This window comes from Leopardus geoffroyi, chromosome A1 (assembly GCF_018350155.1).
Source record: "Leopardus geoffroyi isolate Oge1 chromosome A1, O.geoffroyi_Oge1_pat1.0, whole genome shotgun sequence".
Classification (NCBI taxonomy): domain Eukaryota; kingdom Metazoa; phylum Chordata; class Mammalia; order Carnivora; family Felidae; genus Leopardus; species Leopardus geoffroyi.
Genome location: NC_059326.1, coordinates 213,082,659 through 213,105,234, shown reverse-complemented (window position 1 = coordinate 213,105,234; position 22,576 = coordinate 213,082,659). Strand labels below are relative to the sequence as shown.

At 40.1% G+C, this 22,576-nt stretch overlaps 1 protein-coding gene across 4 annotated transcripts in view; it reads left to right on the top strand.

The window, feature by feature from the left end:
• NPR3 (natriuretic peptide receptor 3) overlaps window positions 1-21,598 on the top strand; it is a 99,178-nt gene extending 77,580 nt beyond the window's left edge. For 2 of the 4 annotated variants that reach the window (XM_045440898.1, XM_045440873.1), the window contains exons 7-8: window positions 1,027-1,114; window positions 2,151-7,662. In XM_045440898.1, the coding sequence (XP_045296854.1) occupies window positions 1,027-1,114; window positions 2,151-2,262 (200 nt within the window). In that variant the 3' untranslated portion in view covers window positions 2,263-7,662. Of the gene's footprint in view, window positions 1-1,026; window positions 1,115-2,150; window positions 7,663-20,783 lie in introns of those variants that run through there. The other 2 variants (XM_045440890.1, XM_045440881.1) reach the window with 2 other exon arrangements.
• The last annotated feature ends 978 nt before the right edge of the window (window positions 21,599-22,576 follow it).

The window sequence follows — 22,576 nt, the reverse complement described above, 5'->3', positions numbered from 1 at the left end:
TGGACTAAGCCACCCAGGCGCCCCACAAGTGGACATTCTTATAAGGAGCTTACAAATAGGAGACTGTTGGAAATCATTGCTTTAGAGAGACCCTTTGATAAGCTAGTGAGGGAGAACCAAGTGAATATTGATCTTTCAGGCCAGTTGGTCACTTTAGGCTAATGTATTTATGCTTATTATTTTGGGTCCAGCCTTCAAACCATGTTATTTATGTATATGCAATAATTACGGGGAGGAGTAGGGCAGAAGTGTGTTAAGAACATTCTCTGGAGTTACTGGGCATGGGTTTGAAATCCCACCCTTGTCACTTACTGGTTTTGTGACCCTAGGAATATTCCTTTACCTCTTTAAACCTCAGTGTTCCCATATGTAAAATGAAAAAAACGCACCCAACTCTTAGAGCTGTTCTGAGGATTAAATGAGATAATGCATTAAAGGCTGACACTATACTGTTTATATAAAGCTAGCTTTTTGTCATGTTTATATAATAACTGGGACACTACTGAATTTGATTGTTTCAAGTTGTTATTCCCATCTTTGCAAAGCTATATAGGACATTTTGACATGAAACTCTGGCTCTGGTGAGAGAACATCTAAAAACAGAATATTAACCCAGTGCATTTTTCACCAAATCTAGCACTTTGAAGTGTCATCATCCATCTGTGAAAGTAAGATGTGCTGGGTCAGTCCCATGGTCTGTCCAGTTGTCTTCTCTGACTATGAACTCAGTGTGGATGTGTCTAAAACTTCAGTCCTTGTGCTCCTCAGATACTTTTGGAACCTGCTTTTTCTCATTGTTCTCACTCTCTTCGAGTGGTATGTTCGTCCATCTGGTCCTTTCTTAAATGCTTCTGAAGCTTTGCGCTTAGCAAACAAATGAAGGTGCAGGATCCCCTAGAAAATCTTTCTTAAAAAAAAGGAAAATTTGCCTCAAGTGGGAAATTGAGATACACCTTCCAGTGAACGAAACTTGAGACATTTCTGTTTCTCAAAATGAACTCTGATTATCTATGTTTCTTTTTTAAGCAGGTGGTCTAGAAGAATCGGCAGTGACAGGAATTGTTGTGGGGGCCTTACTAGGAGCTGGTTTGTTAATGGCCTTCTACTTTTTCAGGTGAGAACTGTTTTTATCAAGTTTTAAAATTCACTCTCCTTTATTGCCCTTGTCACTTGCCTTTGCACAGTCCTCCCTATGACTTGTCTATATCTTGCTCTTACCCCCAAAGCATGGCGGTTAAAAGAACTAAGCTGTTCTTCTGTGATGGTCTTTGTGACCCTGGTGGTTTGGTGGTCAGTGGGTTAGCATACTGGGTAGCGGGTCAGGCTTTCTGTTGCATCCCCCTGTCGGCCACAGAGCCACTGCTATCCTTTGATCACAAATATTCTGGCACAAATTCCTACTACCCACCAAATGTGTAAGTAGAGAGGGAATGTAGACAAAGGAGAAACAACTTACCTATTCTTAAGCTTCCTCCAATTCAGAAATAGGTGTCTGAGTTCACCTTCTGAAGAGGAGGAGGTGGCCCTTAATCTACACTCTCAGGCTGGTGTGTGCTCAGTTTGGAGAATCCATGAGCTTAATTATCACTGTGGTTAAGCCCCAAAGCTTGTAAACTTGTAATATTTATGTGTGTTCAAGATACTGATAGTCCCAAATGATGAGGGCGATTCATTCCTTTGTAATCTTTGGTGATTGAGTTTGTGGCTTATTCTCATGTCATTAGACCAAGATTTCTTCATTTCTGTATGGAAATTTAACTCTGGGTGTATGTGATTCTTTGTGGGAACAATTGTATTCCTGTTCCTTTAGTCACAGTATACTTAGTCTGATCTTTATCTAGGGCACATCCTGGGAGTTAGGGAGAGCTTCTGTGGCAGAACAGACAAGACTTAACCCACAAGGCACCCAGGGAAAAAGGGGGAGGTTTGTTCTATGGCATTTCAGAAAGCATGCCAATTTTCCTCCTTGAAGAAGTACATAATGCCTTGGGGCACACAGCTTTAATCTCTGACCAGGGTTTCATATTCTGTCACTTCTCATTTATCAACCCAAACCCAGATGTCCCTTGAGGGCATTCTTTGTAAGAGAAACCATAGTATTTTGTAGCCAACTGAGGTTTTATTACTGCATTCACTTTCCCTTTACCCAGGAAGAAATACAGAATAACCATTGAGAGGCGAAGCCAGCAAGAAGAAAGTAATGTTGGAAAACATCGAGAGTTACGGGAAGATTCCATCAGATCCCATTTTTCAGTGGCTTAAAAGAAAGCCTTTTCTTTTGCCCTGAGATTCTTTAAGGAGATAGATGGGATGAAAGACATCAACGGAACAGAAGGGGCGCTCTTGAAGAACTCATTCTTTTAAGCAGTTAGTCATTTTGTTGTATAATTTCTTTAGAAGCTCAGGAACTATTATTAATCACCATATGCCTCCTGGCCTTTCATCTCATGACAAGCAAATATGAGAATATAACATCACTCTGTTTAAATAGTCATACTGTTTCAGGGCCTATGATTAGATTTATGTTTTGAAAATGCGATGTCTCCATATCTTGATGGCTTTTGGGGACATTTCACATAAGGCTACAACGTGTGGTTTTCTTAAATGAAATGTTTTATAGCTAGAATAAAATCATTTTTAAAGTAGAATATTCTTGGAAAGAATTTAACATCCAAAAAGAAGAAAATGTAATGAAAAATCTCAAGGTTGGAAATACAGCATTCCTTTTTCTAGTGCTGCTAGATGGATTTGAGGTTGAGGAATGCTCTGTCCAATGTATATATTCAGGTCCTGATGTCATATCTTGAAAAAGGATTTCCTGCCTGTCTCCTTCAGTGTCTCATAAAAGCTATTCTGGAAAGTTGTAACTATTAATAAGATAAGAGGATTTATATGAGAAAGGCAAATCTAAAATGTTTCATTTTTTAACGTAAAAAAACCCTATTTCACACTAACATTTTATTTTTAAGTATTTTTAATCTTATATTTTGCTATTAGAAAATGTGTATATTTTTTCATTTTGAAGATTGAATTTCACTTATATTTTAAAAGCATGGGTAAAGTGTACCACAAAACAACAATGATGAAAGATGCTTCTCTTTTTCTCTGTTTCCCTCTTGCCCTTGGTTATAGCCAAATGCCAATTGCTGCTTTAATTACAGAGACCTAGAATTGTATTCAGATCACAGACTCTACAGGAGTATAACAATTTACCTATTTTATTTTTTTATTATTATTATTTTTTTAATATGAAATTTATTGTCAAATTGGTTTCCATACAACAACAATTTACCTGTTTTAAATGCAAGTTATTTTCAGGATGGACCTCTTCCAGTTCTGGTCAAATGATGAGTTTCAAGATAAAGGGTGGAATTTATTGGAATTAAGTATGGTTTAAGGCAGCCTTTTCCCTCAAGAACAACTTTATAAAGAGTATTAGAATTTAACAGTAAGCAGAGATGATAAATTTAAAAAATGCATACATGATGTTTTACTAAAATTCAGTGATGTTTGGTTAAAAGAGGGAATCTAGATAGCTTTTATATTCCTTTTTAGTTGATTCCACAAAGCTTAATAGTCCTCTGCTAATAACCCATGTAATGGTGGGTTATGGGTGTATATGTAAGGGATTTGAACAGAGTTGAATAGGTATTTGCCGAATACCTACTTTGCACCCAATACTCTGCACAGAGGTTTAAACTCAGGTTGCCATTTTTGCTTATAATTTATGGAGAAAACAGTGAGAGAAGAATAGGAAGTTGCCAGATTAGTGTACCATCTTGTAATTATGTCACTAGGGGCTTTCCTCAATAACATTTTGAACATCTGGAAAATAGTTTTAAAAATTATCTTAATGACTATAAAAGACCATGTATAGGGAGGAAAATAGAGGAGTTAGAATAATTCCTTGGTAGTGATGGAGGTCGTAGTTGACACAGGTAATAGTGGAGGCAGAGAGAGTGAAAGCTGTGTGTCTTGGAAGCTGGCCTGGGGTTGCTTCCCAGGAGGAGTCTGCCTCTGTCACTCCTACTTCAACCGGCCAATGGATTATTTCAGTGAATGAATTATTTCTGTATAAGGCATATTTTCCCTCCACGTTTAAAAAATAGGATTCAGGCAGCTGGAGAGCACATAACAGAATGAGCTATGATCAACTGAAATGACTATACTGTAGTTCTCCATAGTGGATGTGAAAGAAAAAGTGCTGACTTCAAAAAAAGATGGAAAAAGAAGGCAAGAAATGCAAGCTCCAGAAATTCCAATGTAGGAAGAGAGTTTGGGAGGTATAATCTAGAAAAGCAAAACATTTAACGGCTCAGGACTCCTTAAAGTGAAAACATAATGGAAGGTTTGCGTCCATCTTATTTTCGTGAATTGAGAGCTTATTTCTCTCTAATTTTTATTTTTCAATGATATTTTCAATGTATTTTAGAGATATTCATTTTATACCATCTCGTGTTCATAAAAAAAAATTAAATTTCAAGCCTATGTGCTTATTACAGGGGAAAAATCACTCTACCTGGTTGTAGTCTTTGGGTATAAATGTTTCTAACCTTTCTGGAATTTATATAGGGGCCCATTAACTCTTACATTTTTAAAGCAAATATCTTTTATTTCTACTTCAAGTAGTAGAATAGTTCTAAACAATATTTTACACCCAGATAAAATGGTAGAATTGAGATTTTGAGTCTTTTAAATGTGGCGGAACAAATCATGTTTCTCGTACGTGCATGCCATTCACTTCCAATCTTAAAGCAGTTCTGATTGCTTCTTTACATGTCTGGTTTCACTTCTTTCCTCTTTGAAATCATCCATGTGTTACCAAAACTCTGTTAAGTTTTGAAAACTCTATTACGTTGGAAAGCTTTGCTAAAAGTATAGATGTTTGGCCCAAGCTTACCCTGGGTTAAGACCTCTGGAAATTATAATTTGGGATTTAAGTTCCTAAGTGCTAAACAGCACCTTTGACAACTAGTCATTCATACTCCACCAGAAGCCACATATCATACAGTAAAATGAGTAAGGCTTTAGTTCTTAAATCACCCTATAAATTTTTACCCTGAAATCTAGGGTGTTCAGATTTCAAAAGGGAAACTTCATCAGTTTCATTTTTCATCTGGACAAACAAGCTGATGTTTATATAGGTCAGAATGAATATATACTTTCTGTAAATACTTATGGTGTTGGAAATAAGTATAGGTTTTATGGTCATCATTGTCACCTTCTTAGGGTTTTTTTCCCCCCCCTGGACTAAAAAATAAAAGCCTTCTCCAGATGATCATTTCTATCCAGAAAGAAATTTCTGTATAGAGTGCATATTTTCCCCCAGGCTGATCACAGATTCCATGAGGAAGCCCCTACAGCATTACATTTCTCTGAACTGTCAGCTTGTCCTTTCCTGAACTACATACATGGTTCCATAGGCTTTAAAATAGTTTGTTTATTTTTTATTTTTTTTTACATTTCAGATGCTATATTTAGTGGAGGGAGAAATGAAAGGCATGGAAAGATAATGCCCGTTTCTCCTCTTCTCTAAAATTCAGATTTTTACTTTACTCACGGGCTTCTAGAATTAGCTTATTCCAGGTACCTGTGTCCCCTTTGTCCCTAATTTACCACTTTCCTTCTGGTTGGTACTGATTTTGGAAGTGTAAGATATGCCATTGGCAGGGAAATTAAAGCTATTGTATAGACCTCATACAGTGACAATTCAGAAAGTCATTTCCGTGGCATCACCACCTTCTTGTGAGTGAGTATACTGGGCTATTTGTGGAAGTCTGTTTAGGACGCCAAGTAAAATATTATACCACCAGTATTAAGGGGGTGTTTATAAATTGAAAGGAATGCGGATCTATGTTTCTTGGGACACAAAGAACCCAGATCCTGAGTGGATACAGGATAAAGCCAGACACCAACCAAAATCAGGCCTCTCAATCTGTATTTCATGGGTTTTGTTTAGTTATGCCCTGTTGGTTAGTGCTTCATGGAGAAGCTGAAAATGGGCTGAATTTCTTCTTCACTGGAACAAACTGAAACTGTCTGAAAACATGGAATATGTTTTGGGGGCAGTGCAGAAGCATAGAAAATGAGAAGGTGCTGTTCAGAAGGATCTGTTTCCTTTTCAGTTGATCTTTAAACTACAGAATACCCAGTAGTTTAGCCCATCTTCAATAGCCAGACTCAGCAAGAAGCTTGGGACACACCCAGCAAGAAAAGTCAAGAGTTTGATCCTCCGAAAGAAACAGAAGAGGGTGGCATTGCAAGCTGCCACTGTCTTTACCACCCCTTTCTCCCCTACTCCCTCTGCCCACCCCTCCACCATCCATCATGGCTCCAAAGATGCATCGGCATCTTGCCCATGCAGGTAGAGACTTGAGTAGGACCTCTGCACTTCCTCAGAGGGAAAGAAGAGAAAACAGTGCTGCCTATAAGAATGTAGCTGGCTTTGGATCAGAACCCTATGCTGACTTGACCACACATGCTCTCGGGGCAGTTCAAGCCTGTGATGTGCGTATATTCTAACAAGCCTGGCTTTGGTTTGCAGCATGTAGATCTCACAAATGTCTCTTGCAGGCATATCCCACAGCTAGACTCTAGGATTAAAATGACTTTCAAAGGGTGCTGGATTGGAGTTTGTTCAAATTTTTCATTAACCACTAACGTTAATTCATACCAAAGGGAAAGCAATTCTAAACCAGCTGATGCTGTTAATGTTCATGTTGTAAACTACTTCAAACACGGTGAAAGGGTTTCAATGGGAGCTGAGTCTCGGAAGTAAAAATCTGTATGTTATAATAGCTCTTTGATGTATCAGGTGTGGAATGATTTCTAGGGGAAAGATTTGAACAAGCAAAATAAAGAGTTAGCAAAGATGCTGTTGCTTTGATTCACATGTTTAAAGATCTAAATTTTAGGCACAGGAATAAAGGGCCCTTCCACCAAGGGTGTAAATCATAACATAGACTACCAAATTTTATTTGCTAGGGGAACAAAGCTGTCATACAATAATTGGGCAGCAAATGTTGAGAAAGAGGAAAATTTGGATTTCAAAACCAGATACTCTATTTATTATTTAATGCCGACATCTGACAAAGTTCAGTGTGGTGTGTCTTACTTATAAGACAGTGATAAGGCGCTCCCAATAACATGCAGATGCTGTGAGTTTGCAGACCTTTTTGCTGGGTCCTGGGAACCTGAGCTTTGTGTCCTGTGTGTGGTGAATGGTTGAAACCAAGAGGACATGGAACAGACACTGTGGAGGATTGCTTTTGTAGCCTTTGTCTTCTGGGCCATTTATTACTCATTGTTATCTTAAATATAGGACTACCAACCAATATTAATCTACCATGACGATGGTAGAAAAGTAAAATAAGAGCTGCACAAGCTACATACAATTTATTCTAATGTAAGTAGAACTATCTGCATATAATGTGATTTAATTTATTGTTTTGTGTGGAAAATGAAAGTTAATGACTGTGGATATAACCCCTGTTTTGTATAATATATTTTTATTTCTGGTGCAAACTGGTCATTTAAAGTATCTACTTCATTTGGTGTTTGGATATAAATATGTATGTTCTTGTAAATGTTTCTATTAAGCAAGAATGCCACATGCTCACACTATAACAATGGTGTTCTCATTAAAAATACATCCCACAGAAACTTTTTCCTGTTTATAATTCAACCAACATACACTGCACATATCCATATTCTCTGGGGATTTTGTTTTCCTAAGGTGAGTTTAAGTAAAGATCAATTAGTAGATGTGATGAATTGTACTGCTTGAATGGTACCCATGAAAGAACTCAAGAATTTCTGCCCAGCAAAGGGAAATTTATAGAAATAAGAAAAAAATTACTATTATTTTACTTTTTTATATTTTATTATATATAGAAAGAGAGATAGCATGAGTCAGGGAGAGGGGCAGAGGGAGAGAGTGTCCCAAGAAGTCTCCATGCTCAGCGTGCAGCCTGACACAGGGCTTGATCCCACAACACAGGGATCATGACCCAAGGCAAAATCAAGAGTTGGATGCTCAACCAACTAAGCCACCCAGGTGCCCTAAGAAAACAATATATTATAATGAGTGGTGAACCTTGAATTGGAGGGTAAGGGAAGAACCCTTCAGAAATCCTATTACCTGCATCTCTACAGCTTGAGAACACCGCACAGCTACACAGTTGGCCTCACTGACTCCTATTGCCCAGTTTGAAGAGGTCCCAAGTCAGTTTTGTCACTAGAGAGTTCTTCAGGTTCTGGTGTACTCATTAGACTGATGAGACTTAAGCATCTCTAGTTTCCTCAAGGTTGTAAAAAGCTGCTTCATTACCTGGAAAATTACTTATGGTTTGTTTTAAGCCAGAGCACCACATAGCGATTTCCCTGGTCTTCCTGCTCCTACCACTGCCATGGAGTCCCCTGACAGCACCACGAATGCCACTCATACTGGGGGCTTGTGTTTGAGAGGATTCTGAGCTGGATGCTGATTCTGGGCTGGAGGTTGGAGTGCGGGCTGGGGGAAGGGTGTGGAAGGGCAAGCCAGAAATGAAGGGTGGGGCCAGGAAACCTCCAGGAAACACAGGCTGTCTTAGTCCACTCAGGCTGTCATACCAAAAATACCAAAGACTGGGGGTCTGAACCAACAAATTTATTTCTCACAGTTACGGAGGCTGCAAGGCCAAGATCAAGATGTCTCCCGATTTGGTTCCTGGCGAGGGCTTCTCGGCTTATAGATGGCCGTCTTCTTGCCGTATCCTCACATGTCCTTTCCTGGGTGCATGTGTGCACAGGGAGATAGGCAGATAGAAATGTTGGGAAGCTGGAGCTAGTGTACTGAATTGACAACATGCAGAATCTGATCTGATGAATGAGGAGGCACAAGGCACCTACACAGGGTTGGCAGCTAGCTCCCTTAGCATCAGAGCTCGCACTTTGGGGAAGTAAGAACCCTGGGGTTATTTTGATTGAAGGCACAGTTTCAATACACTCACAGAGAGGAAGTAAAGTCACATTCATTACTTACCAATCACAGAAATGGGTGTGTGTGGGGCAGGTAATGCAATGATAGAGATAGAAATAGAGAGAGAGGTAGACAAGTAGAGAGGGAGAGGGACTCTCTCATGTCTCTTCTTTTTACAATTATTTTTTAATGTTTATTTATTTTTGAGACAGAGACAGAGACAGAGTGTGAGCGACGGAGGGGCAGAGAGAGAGGGAGACACAGAATCTGAAACAGGCTCCAGGGTCTGAGCTGTTAGCACAGAACCCAATGTGGGGCTCGAACCCACGAACCATGAGATCACGACCTGAGCCGAAGTCAGGTGCTTAACCGACCGAGCCACCCAGGCGCCTCTCTGGTGTCTCTTCTTATAAGGACACTAATCCTATTAGATCAGACCCCCACCCATGTGACCTCATTTCCAAATAGAGCCACACTGGGGGATTTGAACTTCAACGTATGAATTTTAGGGGGAATACAAATATTCAGTCCATAATGTACAGAGTATTCCTAGTGTTTTCCCATATCACCCTGGGGACCACCCTGGGGACCTGGGCTTTCTTGAATCTCCATCTTGTGTATTACCTCCTCATCCCTCTCTGAACTTCTTCATGCATACGCAACATCCCACGAATGGCCAAATATGCTTCATCACTGTGGCTAGTGGGGGCTATGTTCCCCAGAGGAGCTCTACGGAGCTCCAAATACCATTGATTTAGTACCACACTCCTTCCCTAATGCTAAATCATGGGCTTCTGGAGTTGACAGAAATAGGACTACTAATAGGAGAGGTACCAATGGCTGTGTGTTTTTTAAAGAATAGCAATTTAAAAAATCATCTATTAACACCAAACTAGAAGTAAGGAAAAGAATTCCATTTGCAGGCTTTGTGCATCCCTGAGCATCGTTAGCTGCTGAAGCTCTATCATTCCCATTTCATAGATGAGGACACTGTTGCAGCCAGGTTATAACCCGGCTCCATTCTTGTGATTTGCACCCTGTGGTGAGTGGGATTGTCATAGTCCCAACCTCACAACTGCTGTGAAGACTTCAAACTTAGAACCCTGCCTGGCATAGAGTGAGGCATTCAGTAGGACAATTACGATACTCTCCTGTTGCCCTGGATAAGGGGACAAAGCCCCCAGCTTGTCATTTTTGAGGCCTTTCAAGACAATTTGGCTTGGTGACAAGTAGCCCTGCCCTGCTGTAGGAAGAGATGACAGTAAGGAGGAAGAGGTCCCTCTTCTGTACATTGGCCCCCATCCAAAGGGGCCAGACAAGGGCCAGTGTGGGCCAGTGACAGCCCTCAGAGGGCCAGAGAAGTTTCATTCAAATCTGCTTTCTCCTCGGGGTGGAGGCACCTGCTGGCCTAGCGCATCAGCACTGTCACACACCTGCTTTCTTGCCCTGGCTTATCAGAACCTCTAAGAACTGAAGAACCTAGCATCCCTAAGAACTGCTCCCTGGACGTCATTACCCTGGGGCAATCATGCTAGCAGCTGTCATCTGTCAGAGCAATGCCTGCCCTCCCCCCAATATAAAAGACCCTCATGGGTCCCGAAGAACATCTTTCCCACCAGTGCCTGACCTCAGTCCAAGTCTCTCCTGGGAATTCTGGGATTTTGCAGCACCTCATAAAGGTGTTAGTGGGTGGGTGGGGAGATTGCATAGTGTAGACAAAAGGGATTCTTATTCCACTGCTACTCCAGTGGGCCAAGAGAGACCAGGCATCAGGCAGGCTGGTAGAAGATGATTGCATCAAAGCCCTGAAGTTCCTAATACCTATAGGGGTACCTCCCAGGCCCAGGGACACCAGAGACCAGAATAGAGACAACACCTCTCTTCTAGAAGGGCCTCCGATAGTTCAGAATGAGGGTCAAGTAAGACAGGTCTGGGAGACTGCATTCCAGGCTGTGTCACCCCCTCCTTATCCTGTAGTGTGGTGGCCAGTGCTGGGTGCTCTCCATGGAGGGTTTGAAAAAGAACCAGCTATGCAGGAGAGATCTGTGCTCCTCCAGCAGGAGCGTCCTGGGTGGTGTCAAAGGTATTTTATGCTTTTAGGAAACAATCCAACAAAAGACTAACTAAATGAAACTTGTCACCTGGTGTCTTAACTGTATACCCCTCATGACTGTTCTCAGTATTTAATGAAGAATGAGCAAGAGTGTGTGCCCTTCTCAGTTCAGTAACAGTAGTGAGCTATTGAGAGCTCTTTGCATGCCAAGAGACCTACGCACCTTAAATGGGTTAAGCACCATAAATGGGCTAAGCACCTTAAATAGGTTCATTTTCTGAACAATGTGTCAGTGTCACCCCTATGAAGTTCCTATGACACACTATCCATGTGTCACTCTTATGAAGTTCGACTATGGTCACTTTAAAAGTGTGTAAATGGAGGCACAGAAAGGTTAAGTAACTTGCCCAAGTCCTCCCAGCTACCAAGAAGCAGAGCTGGGGTTTGAAGTCAGGCTGCTGTTTCTAGACAATGACCATGCCAAACCACTTAGTCCAGTAGAGTGGTCATTTTTCATCTTCTGTAAGTAGACCTGGCTTCCTTTTTATCACCTTTCACATCCAGATTCTCATCCATCTCTCCCTGTCCATCTTCTCTGCCACCAAACAAGGCCTTTATCACCTCAGCTTCAAAGTAGTGGAGAGCAGCCTCCCAACTCCTCAACTCCCCCCTTTTCCTCCTTCTTTTCACTGCCGCCATGTTGGTCTTCCTAAGATGCTGCTTTGACAATGTCACTGTCTTGCTCAGTAACCTCTAATGAGCTCCCTCTTCCCCATCAGATTCCACACCCGCCTCTGTTGTTCACAGCCCTATGCCCTCAGTCTGGCTTTACTGTCTTACTAGTGGCAAGTCCTTAGGTTCAAATTGTGCTGAATTTGACTTCCTCAAACTCATTTCCTTGTCGCACACAAAACATTCCTCACACTTTCCTGACTGCAACTTTTTATCCCTTTTGTTCATCCTGCCGGGAAAACCCTTGGCTTTCTAGTCGGGTCTGTTTTTCACCCGAGGTTCACACCTGCTGCTCTGCAGACCTCCCCGGCCACCCTGGCTTCAGGTGAGCTCTCCCTCATTCTGGGGCATTTATTGTCTCAGTGATTATGATTGGAGTCTCTGCAGATGCATTCTGTTTGGACAGCTAGTGTTTGCAGAAAGAAAAAAAAGGAATTTTAATGCCTTTGATGGGGCAAATACTAATTTGCTGGGAGCCCTCCACTCCCAATGTTTTTACATCCAGCGTTCTTCACTAATTTACATCAGGTTTTGGGGCTTGCACTCTGTCTGTTTTGAACAACCTTGTAGCTTTGTCCCATCTCTTCAATCACCACCTTATTTATCCTTTTAACATTATAACTTCCACACTGCTGGTCTTCAAAGAATTCCCTGAAACTTTTCTTTCCTTTTATCTTCTTTGTCAAGTACTAAGTATTCCAAAATAAAACATTTCCTGCACCAGGGGAATTATTACCCAAAGAAACTCTGTATAGTTTTGGTAAGGTTAATACTCCATGATGTTTCTGCTTTGTGAAATTTTGTTAAAACTTAGATTTTCTCAAATGGACTGCTTAAATCTCTGCGTGTTTGTAAACTAGCTGTGGGGGTCTCAGCAAACCACAGGCCTTTGTTTGCCTCAGTTTGCCCCTTGGTACAATTAGGAGAATAATAAGTCATTTGAAGGGTTCAAGTGGTTCCTGATATGCAGTGGCAGGTCAACAAATGGGGTTGCTACTATTTTAGCACAAGTTCTTGGGCTCCTAGCGTCAAGATTGGCCCATAACTGTGGCCCTGGGATCTTTCTTGTATGTGACCTTGTGTGTGGTAGATTCTATCTACTCCTTAACTTCATTTCATAGATGAGGACCCTGAGGTGTGCACAACGTTGTGGGTGGGAGGTTCCCAGCAGAGAGAAGCAATGATGGCTCACACTGGTGGCATCAAACTTCCCAGGACCCTCCAGGGCTAAACTATCTCATGCAGTCCCTGCCACAGCCCTGTGAGGCAGGCACTGCGATCATCTCTGAGACAGAGTCTTACACCTTGCCCTGGTCACCCAGCCAGGAGATGACAAAGCCAGGGAGTGAAATACGGCAGTGGCCACAGTAACAACATGAGATTAGTGTTGTTCACACCCTAAGTATACCTAGATGACCCTCAAAGATCCTCTCACCTTTAATCCTCTGTCGCATACTGCCCTATCAGACATTGATCGTGATGATAAGAAAAAGATGCTACCTTTACAGCAGAATTTAGGACTGCTGCTCAGAGGTTTCCATGTCACATCTTCAGGATGGTTGTCCAGGAAGCGTTAGCAGTTTGTGCCTTAATAAGAAAAATAAGGACAATAATAGGGAAATGTTCATAAACACTAATTGACTGAATATATAAAGCTTTGTTTGGCTTTTTTTTCCCCGTGAGATTACAACTATGATTTTGTGTCTGAGCTGTGAGAATACCTTTTCTATCATCAAATGGTAGTGATAACAGTGGTCCCCCCACCCCCCGCTTTTATGTCTTTACTTGACAGAATTAAACATTGGTAAATGATAGTTGAAATTATGAAATCCATCAGTCTGGAGACATTAGTCTGTTGTCTGATGGGATTACATAATGTCTGCTTGTTTATTCACTGTAACCTGAGAATAGATCCTGGGCCACGCTTCCCCCTTGTTGTATCTCAGTGTCTTAGAGATATCCATCTGTTTAGTAAATCTTTGCTGGCTGATTCTATTAGAGGCCACACAAACCTGTGTCCACCCCAGATTCCTAATAGTTTATCTTTGTCTTCCTTGAGAGATCTCTCACATTCTGACTAGTTGAGTGATTAACAGGCTATTTTTAAACCAAAACTACTGGCAAAATAGACATCTCATGCCTCTTCAAAGGTTTTCATAACTGTTTCTTAAAACCAGCCTCCAGTGTTAAACTTTTAGTTACATTTACAGGCAGCTCCTATAGTGAAACAGAGCACTAATTATCAGTTTATTATAATAACAACAATAGTGATAGTGATAATAATGCAACAATACACTTGCAAACGATTATGCTGAAACATTTTTTTCTTACTCTATTAAGCATTTTCTATCTGCTTAAAATTTTTTTCTTGAAAAATTTGAGTATAGTTGACACACAATGTTGCATTAGTTTCAGGCCTACTGCATAGTGATTCAACCTTTCTATATCTTATGCTGTGTTCACCCCAAGTAGTCCCCGTTTGTCCCCATACAACACTGCCACAGTATCATTGACTATATTCTCTGTGCTGTGCCTTTTATTCCTGTGACTCACTCATTCCATAACTGGAAGCTGGTGTTTCCCACTCCTCTTCACCCATTTTGCCCACCCCTTTACCCCCATTTCCTTTGACAACCATCAGTTTGTTCTCTGTATTTACAGGTCAGATAACGCTTTTTGTCTGTTTATTCATTTGTTTTGCTTTTTAGATTATGAGTGAAATCATATGGTATTTGTGTTTCTTACTTAGTGTATCCTCCAGAAAAGCACACTGAAACATTTTTTTTCTTTTTTCTTTTTTGAAACATTTTTTTTCTTACTTTAAGCTTTTTCTAGCTGCTTTGACTTAAGAGAAAAAAAGAAAACCCCCCGAAGCCAAAACCCTGTCTATTAGTCTGGATGCTTTTTTTGCATTTTATTCTTAATTTCTACCCATCCAAGATCCTATATCTTTTCATTCAAGTAAGCCTTGGCTCAAAAGCTTTCTTAGATCTTATTTAAGAATTAATTGTCATTCTCTGGTTCATCTCTGTCATATAAAGAAAATATGGGTGGAGTTGTGCTGGAGTTGTTTGTACTAGCTTGTGAAAACAATTTATTATAGTTTCAGAAACTTTGTGAGCTGGTTAACAAAGTCATTCTTCAAAGCTAAGTTATATAAGCTTAGAATTAAATTCATTTTATTAAAAACAATGGTAATAAATACTCAAAATTTCACTTTCAAATTATTTTGCTATTTTCTATGCATTTGAGAGTATTTACATCTATTCTATCTGTAAGGTATCTGTATGGAAATGTAAAATAATCATGTAACACACTGTACATCTCTTCTTAGCTCCACATTCAGTGACATCAGCTTGAAATTGGTCATGTTTTTCCATTTCTTTGTATCTTTTTCAATTTCCTTCATAAGCTTTCTATGGTTTTCAGCATACAGATTTTTACAACTTTGGTTAAGTTCATTCCTAGGTATTTTATGATTCTTGGTGCAGTTGTGAATGAGATCAGTTTCTTTATTTGTCTTTCTGTTGCTTCATTATTAGTGTATAAAAATGCAACTGATTTCTGTACATTGATTTTGTATCCTGTGACTGTGCTAAATTCATGTATCAGTTCTAGGAGACTTTTGGTGGAGTCTATCGGGTTTTCCATAATAATGTCATGTCATCTGCAAAAAGTGAAAGCTTGACTTCATCTTTGCCAATTTTGATGCCTTTGGTTTTCTTTTGTTGTCTGATTGCTGATGCTAGAACTTCCAACACTATGTTAAACAACAGCGATGAGAGTGGACAGCCCTGTCGTGTCCCTGATCTCAGGGGGAAAGCTCTCAGTTTTTCCCCATTGAGGACGATATTAGCCGTGGGCTTTTCATAAATGGCTTTTATGACATTTAAGAATGTTCCTTCTATCCCGACTTTATCGAGGGTTTCTTTTTCTTTTAAGAAAGGATGTTGAATTTTGTCAAATGCTTTTTCTGCATTGACTGACAGGATCATATGGTTCTTATCTTTTCTTTTACTAATGTGATATATCACATTGATTGATTTGCAAATACTGAACCAGCCCTGCAGTCTAAGAATGAATCCCACTTGGTCATGGTGAATAATTCTTTTCACATGCTGTTGAATTCGATTTGCTAGTATCTTGTTGAGAATTTTTGCATCCATATTCATCAGGGATACTGGCCTGTAGTTCTCTTTTTTTGCTGGGTCTCTGTCTGGTTTAGGAATCAAAGTAATGCTGGCTTCACAGAATGAGTCTGGAAGTTTTCCTTCCCTTTCTATCTTTTGGAAAAGCTTGAGAAGGATAGGTATTATCTCTGCTTTAAATGTCTGGTAGAATTCCCCAGGGAAGCCATCAGGTCCTGGACTCTTATTTATTTGGATTTTTGATAACTGATTCAATTTCTTCACTCGTTACGGGTCTGTTAAAATTTTCTATTTCTTCCTGTTTGAGTTTTGGAAGGTGTGTGGGTGCTTAGGAATTTGTCCATTTCTTCCAGGTTGTCCAGTTTGTTGGCATATAATTTTCATAGTATTCCCTGATAATTGCTTGTATTTCTGAGGGGTTGGTTGTAATAATTCCATTTTCATTCGTGACTTTATCTATTTGAGTTCTCTCCCTTTTCTTTTTGAGAAGCCTGGCTAGAGGTTTATAAATTTTGTTTATTTTTTCAAAACACCAACTCTTGGTTTCATTGATCTGCTCTACTTTTTTTTTTTTAGATTCTATATTGTTTATTTCTGCTTTGATCTTTATTATTTCTCTTCTGGTGGGTTTGAGGTGTTTTTGCTGTTCTGCTTCTATTTCCTTTAGGTGTGCTGTTAGATTCTGTATTTGGGATTTTTCTGTTTCTTGAGATAGGCTTGGATTGCAATGTATTTTCCTCTCAGGACTGCCTTTGCTGCATCCCAAAGCATTTGGATTGTTGTATTTTCATTTTTATTTGTTTCCATATATTTTTTAATGTCTTCTCTAACTGGCTAGTTGACCCACTCATTCTTTAGTAGGTTGTTATTTAACCTCCATGCTTTTGGAGGTTTTCCAGACTTTTTCCTGTGATTGATTTCAAGTTTCATAGCGTTGTGATCTGAAAATGTGCATTCCATGAACATTGGAAAAATAAATATTGTTAAAATGTCAATACTACCCAAAGCTATCTACACATTCAATGCAATCCCAATCAAAATTGCACCAGCATTCTTCTCAAAACTAGAACAAGCAATCTTAAAATTTGTATGGAACCACAAAACACCCCAAATAGCCAAAGTAATATTGAAGAAGAAGACCAAAGTGGAAGGCATCACAACACCAGACTTTAGCCTCTACTACAAAGCTGTAATCATCAAGACAGCATGGTATTGGCACAAAAACAGACACATAGACCAATGGAATAGAATACAGACACCAGAATTGGACCCACAAATGTATGGCCAACTAATCTTTGACAAAGCAGGAAAGAATATCCAATGGATAAAAGACAGTCTCTTTAACAAATGGTGCTGGGAGAACTGGACAGCAACATGCAGAAGAATGAAACTAGACCACTTTCTTACACCATTCACAAAAAATAAACTCAAAATGGATGAAGAACCTGAATGTGAGACAGGAAACCATCAAAACCCTTGAGGATAAAGCAGGAAAAAACCTCTTTGACCTCAGCCACAGCAATTTCTTACTTGACACATCCCCAAAGGCAAGGGGATTAAAAGCAAAAATGAACTATTGGGACCTCATGAAGATAAAAAGCTTCTCACTGCAAAGGAAACAATCAACAAAACTAAAAGGCAACCAACGGAAGGGGAAAAGATATTTGCAAATGACATATTGGACAAAGGGCTAGTATCCAAAATCTATAAAGAACTCACCAAACTCCACACTCAAAAAACAAATAATCCAGTGAAGAAATGGGCAGAAAACATGAATAGACACTTCTCTAAAGAAGACATCCGGATGGCCAACAGGCACATGAAAAGATGCTCAATGTCGCTCCTCATCAGGGAAATACAAATCAAAACCACACTCACCTATCACCTCACGCCGGTCAGAATGGCTAAAATGAACAAATCAGGAGACTATAGATGCTGGAGAGGATGTGGAGAAACGGGAACCCTCCTGCACTGTTGGTGGGAATGCAAACTGGTCCAGCCACTCTGGAAAACAGTGTGGAGGTTCCTCAAAAAATTAAAAATAGATCTACCCTATGACCCAGCAGTAGCACTGCTAGGAATTTACCCAAGGGATACGGGAGTGCTGATGCATAGGGGCACTTGTACCCCAATGTTTATAGCAGCACTTTCAACAATAGCCAAATTATGGAAAGAGCCTAAATGTCCATCAACTGATGAATGGGTAAAGAAGAAGTGGTTTATATATACAATGGAATACTACTTGGCATTGAGAAAAAATGAAATCTGGCCATTTGTAGCAACGTGGATGGAACTGGAGAGTGTTATGCTAAGTGAAATAAGTCAGGCAGAGAAAGACAGGCAGAGAAAGATACCCTATGTTTTCACTCATATGTTGATCCTGAGAAACTTAACAAAAGAACAAGGGGGAGGGGAAAGGGGAAAAAAAGTTACAGAGAGGGAAGGAGGCAAAGCATAAGAGACTCTTAAAAACTGAGAACAAACTGAGGGTTGATGGGGGGTGGGGAAGAGGGGAAAATGGGTGATGAACATTGAGGAGGGCACCTGTTGCAATGAGCACTGGGTGTTGTATGGAAACCAATTTGACAATAAATTACATAATAATAATAATAATAATAATAATAATAATAAAGAAATTGGTCATGTTATGAGTATTTCCACCACAGAAATCAACAAATGCTATAAATCATGGCACATTCCCTCCAGAGACCTGGCTGTTAACTGCTCACCAACATACCAACTGTTTACCATTCTCCCCTTCCTACTAAGTGAACCCAGAATGCAACCTGTCAATGATGCTTCTCTTTCACAGAAAAAGAAATTGATATTCTGAGAAGTTACATGATCTGTTCAAAGTCTCACGGTTGGTAAACAGTAAGCTCAGCACTAGAGCCTAGGGTTTCAAAAGCCTCTAGCCTATGCTAGAGAATGAAGGACCTCAGACTCTAAAAAGAACCTCGAATATTAGTATAAACCTCCCAGCTTAATGGCTCTGGAGAAAGTGCTGCCCTGAGTGTCTCCCAAGAGATCAAAGATTTGATTCCTGTGACCGAAATCCCTAAGAGACAAAAATGCTTTTATGGCCACAGCTAGGAGTCCCAAATTGCTTTACAAGAAGCTGTAGATATTTTAGTGAGGTTTGTATGTACATTGGAATTTGGGGGATGGGAAGGGGAGGTCCAAAAGATTGAGAGCCCTTAGGAATATGATAATTGGAAACCTTGCTTTTGTTGAACTTCTTAGAACCCCCATCTCCTCCTAAATTTACAACTCCCACCCTCACACACCACATACCCATACATAGCACACATAGGGAAGTTGGCAACATGATGAAAAATATAGAAAATAATAGGCTTTCCAAGTAAGATCTCAGTCCATGCATTTGTATAATACTTTAACTTGTGGCATTTTCAATATTATATTTATGATATAAAACCAATTAAGCACACTCATAGTACAGCAGAGAAATTTTACAGGCTTCCTCAAGAGTAATGAATATAATTTTCTAAATAGAAGGGGGAATCCAGCATCAGCCTCCTATATAAAGTCTCAGAGACCCACCGCAATTTTTTAAATTCTCTTATAGGACAGTGCTTTTAATATTCTTAATTTTATTCCATAAAATCAATAAAATGAATGTAATAATTGAAAGTAAATTAATGGATTGCTTCATCTTTTCAGGTTGTTATTTGCATGGCCCAGCTACTGCCCTTAAAGGACTAGTGTTTTCTTTTTCTACCCTCACTGGCCAAGCATGTTCAATTCCTCTGTAGGCATCGTATCTATGCTTCTGTGATGGTATTTCTGACTCAACATTTGACTTTCAATTTCACACCCAATTTCCCACCACTCAAATTTTATCTTATTTTCTATCTTAGAAACTTAGGTACATTGTAAATATTTCCCTTGACAACCACAATATGTAGTGTTAATAATAGAGTATTTGTCTAGAGACAATGTTATGCTAAATAAAAACGGGCTGGGAATAGTCTCCTTGTCAAGCCATAGACTTAGGTATTCAAATTGCAATGACCCCCTGAAATTTTCAAGTCTGAGTGATTCTTTCTGATATATAAATGAAGGACTGTGAATAAGCAAGAAATGGACACTGAGTGCATCTACTGGCCCTCTAGAGGGTTGGGGATCATTTAGATGTTCACATGATTATCCTCTTCACTATTATTACATTCAGACAGGATACTGAGAAGTGTAGGAAGCTTATGCTGTTTAGTTTAACATAGAACTTTCAATGACAAAGAGAGATCTGGGTAACCTTGATAGATTTTTATATCGCTGTGTTTGTATATCATGTAGAAGATACAGAGTCCAGCCATGTCCTATCTCAATTGAAGCCACTCTCTCATTACTTCACTACATTTGGTGAAGAAGATTCCTGATGTGATCTGGGCTTCTCACCCTTTGCTTGAGAAGCCCATGATAACTCAGCTTTACTGTTAAGTCCCCAAGAGCTTCATTCCTTTCAAACATGTACAAGAGACATTCCTGCAGCTTACTTAGGAAACTATTTCTTGAGGTACAGTCATCACATTTCTGAAAAATTATGGTGGCAGCTGATCCAAAATCTTGGCCTTGAACTCCAGCCAATGTTTTCTTGAATCCAAAGTGTCCTGCCAAAACAAAGTAATTGCACAGCTGACAGAACCTCTCTTGTTACCTCTTAGGAATGACCATAATTTACAGCCTGCAATGCCAATGGGGGTCTCCTAGTGAACATGCCACTCTGGGTGCATTTCAGTGAGTCACCTCAAAGCTAATGATCTTCTCCTATTTATCAGGAAAACACAAAATTCCTCATTTCTTTGAGGAGAATGACATCACTGATAAGGAGCTCTGTTTTTACTGTAACTGTATACTTCTTTTTTCCTTCTAGATGTCTACTGGTTTCCTGACCCAACAGTTTGGTATCATTTCCTGGGACCTCCAATACTTGAGGTGCCGGTTCCAGGCTTGAGGTGGCCATGACCAAAGCTGTCACTACAGAGACTTCTTAAAGGAAAGACATCCCATTTGGCTTTAAAAACAGGCAGGCAGGTGAGGTGGTGGTTCCCAGTGGGGAGGTGGTTAAGGGGTGGGCAGAAGAGATGAAGAAGATTAAGAGGTACAAACTTCAAGTTATAAAATAAATAAGTCACAGAGATGAAAAGTACAGCATAGGGAATATAGTCGATACTATTGTAATAGAATTGTATGGCAACAGATGGTGAATATGGTTATCATGGTGAGTACTGAGTAATGTATAGAACTGTGGAATCAGTAGTTTCAGTACACCTGAAACTAATGTAACATTGTATGTCAATTATACTTCAAAAATGGACTAAAAAAAAAAACCTAAGCTCCTACAAAATTCAACTTGGGTATGTGACTTGAAGGTTGTTAAAGCAGGAGGAAGCCAGAAAGAGAAGAAAAAAGAAAGTGAGAAAGGCAATGAAGCAGAGTAAGACCATGAGACTGGTCTGTAGGACAGGAAAAAGGCATCCTCTTAGCATGGGATTCCCAATGCAGCACAAAAAATAAATAAATAAATAAATAAATAATCACCCAGGCTGTTAATGTTCTAAGTACAACTGAGATCACAATTCAGAAAAGACCCCCTTCTGTGCTGAAAGACGGATTATGTGATGTTGTATAAAGGGTTGCAATCATTCATTGTTAATTTAATAAATGTTTTAAGTACTTGTTGCTAGATGTTGGGGACATAATGATTTTTTAAAAAAAGAATGAGATGGCAGAATAGCATGGAAGTTTTTTTTGCATCTCACATCCATGAAATACAGCCAGATCAACACTAAACCATCTGCACACCTAGAAAACTGATTTGATGATTAACACAACAATCTGCACAACATGAACCACAGAATTCAGCAAGTACATTACATGGAGAGGTGAACTGGGGGAGAGAGAAGCCGCGGAGGGCAGGGAGCTGTTTTTGCTTGTGGAGAGAGGACAGAGATGGGGTGGGGGGAGAGTATGGGAAAAGCACCCCCCCCAAAGCAGCTGGAGAGAAACTGGAAAAGTGGAAACAGCCACAAGGACTGAACTAAAAAGGGAGAAAGGAGAAAGGAGAGTGTTTAAATTCCATTAAGAATCTATAAAAGGGGGAGTGCAGAGTCTGAAACTCCACAGCTCAATACCTGGCGGTGCTCTTGTGGGAAGGGCGAATCCCCGGAAGCAGAGTGGGGTCTGGAAGGTTCTCGGTCCACATGGGGAAAAGCAGTTCCACTGCCGGAAGGGCATTTGGTAGAGTCTGTGCAGCCACTAGTCCCAGCAGGTCCCAGAGAACAACCACATTCACTGGTGCTGGAACAAGGTCATTAAGGGTGAAGCCTAGTGCCAGATGTATGTTGTGGTTTTCCATAACCCCTGAAACACTGCTGCTACATGATTGCATGAACTTTTTCTGGGGCAGGGTGGTGCCCAGCCGCAGTCTCTGGGCATTGATAGCAGCATGGTCCTGTGAACATTTGTGGGTGCAGCCAGCACCTGGCCATTGCTTGGTGAGACCCTCCCCCAGCGGATCTGAGTGGGTCAAAGCTGGTGTCCCTCAGAAACGAGGGATTGGGAAATACAGTTACATCCGAGATAAAAGGAGGGAGGTGGTGCTTGGCAACCTGATGGCTTGGCCACAGATAGTATAAAAGCGGGGAGTGGACAGAAGCCAGAGAC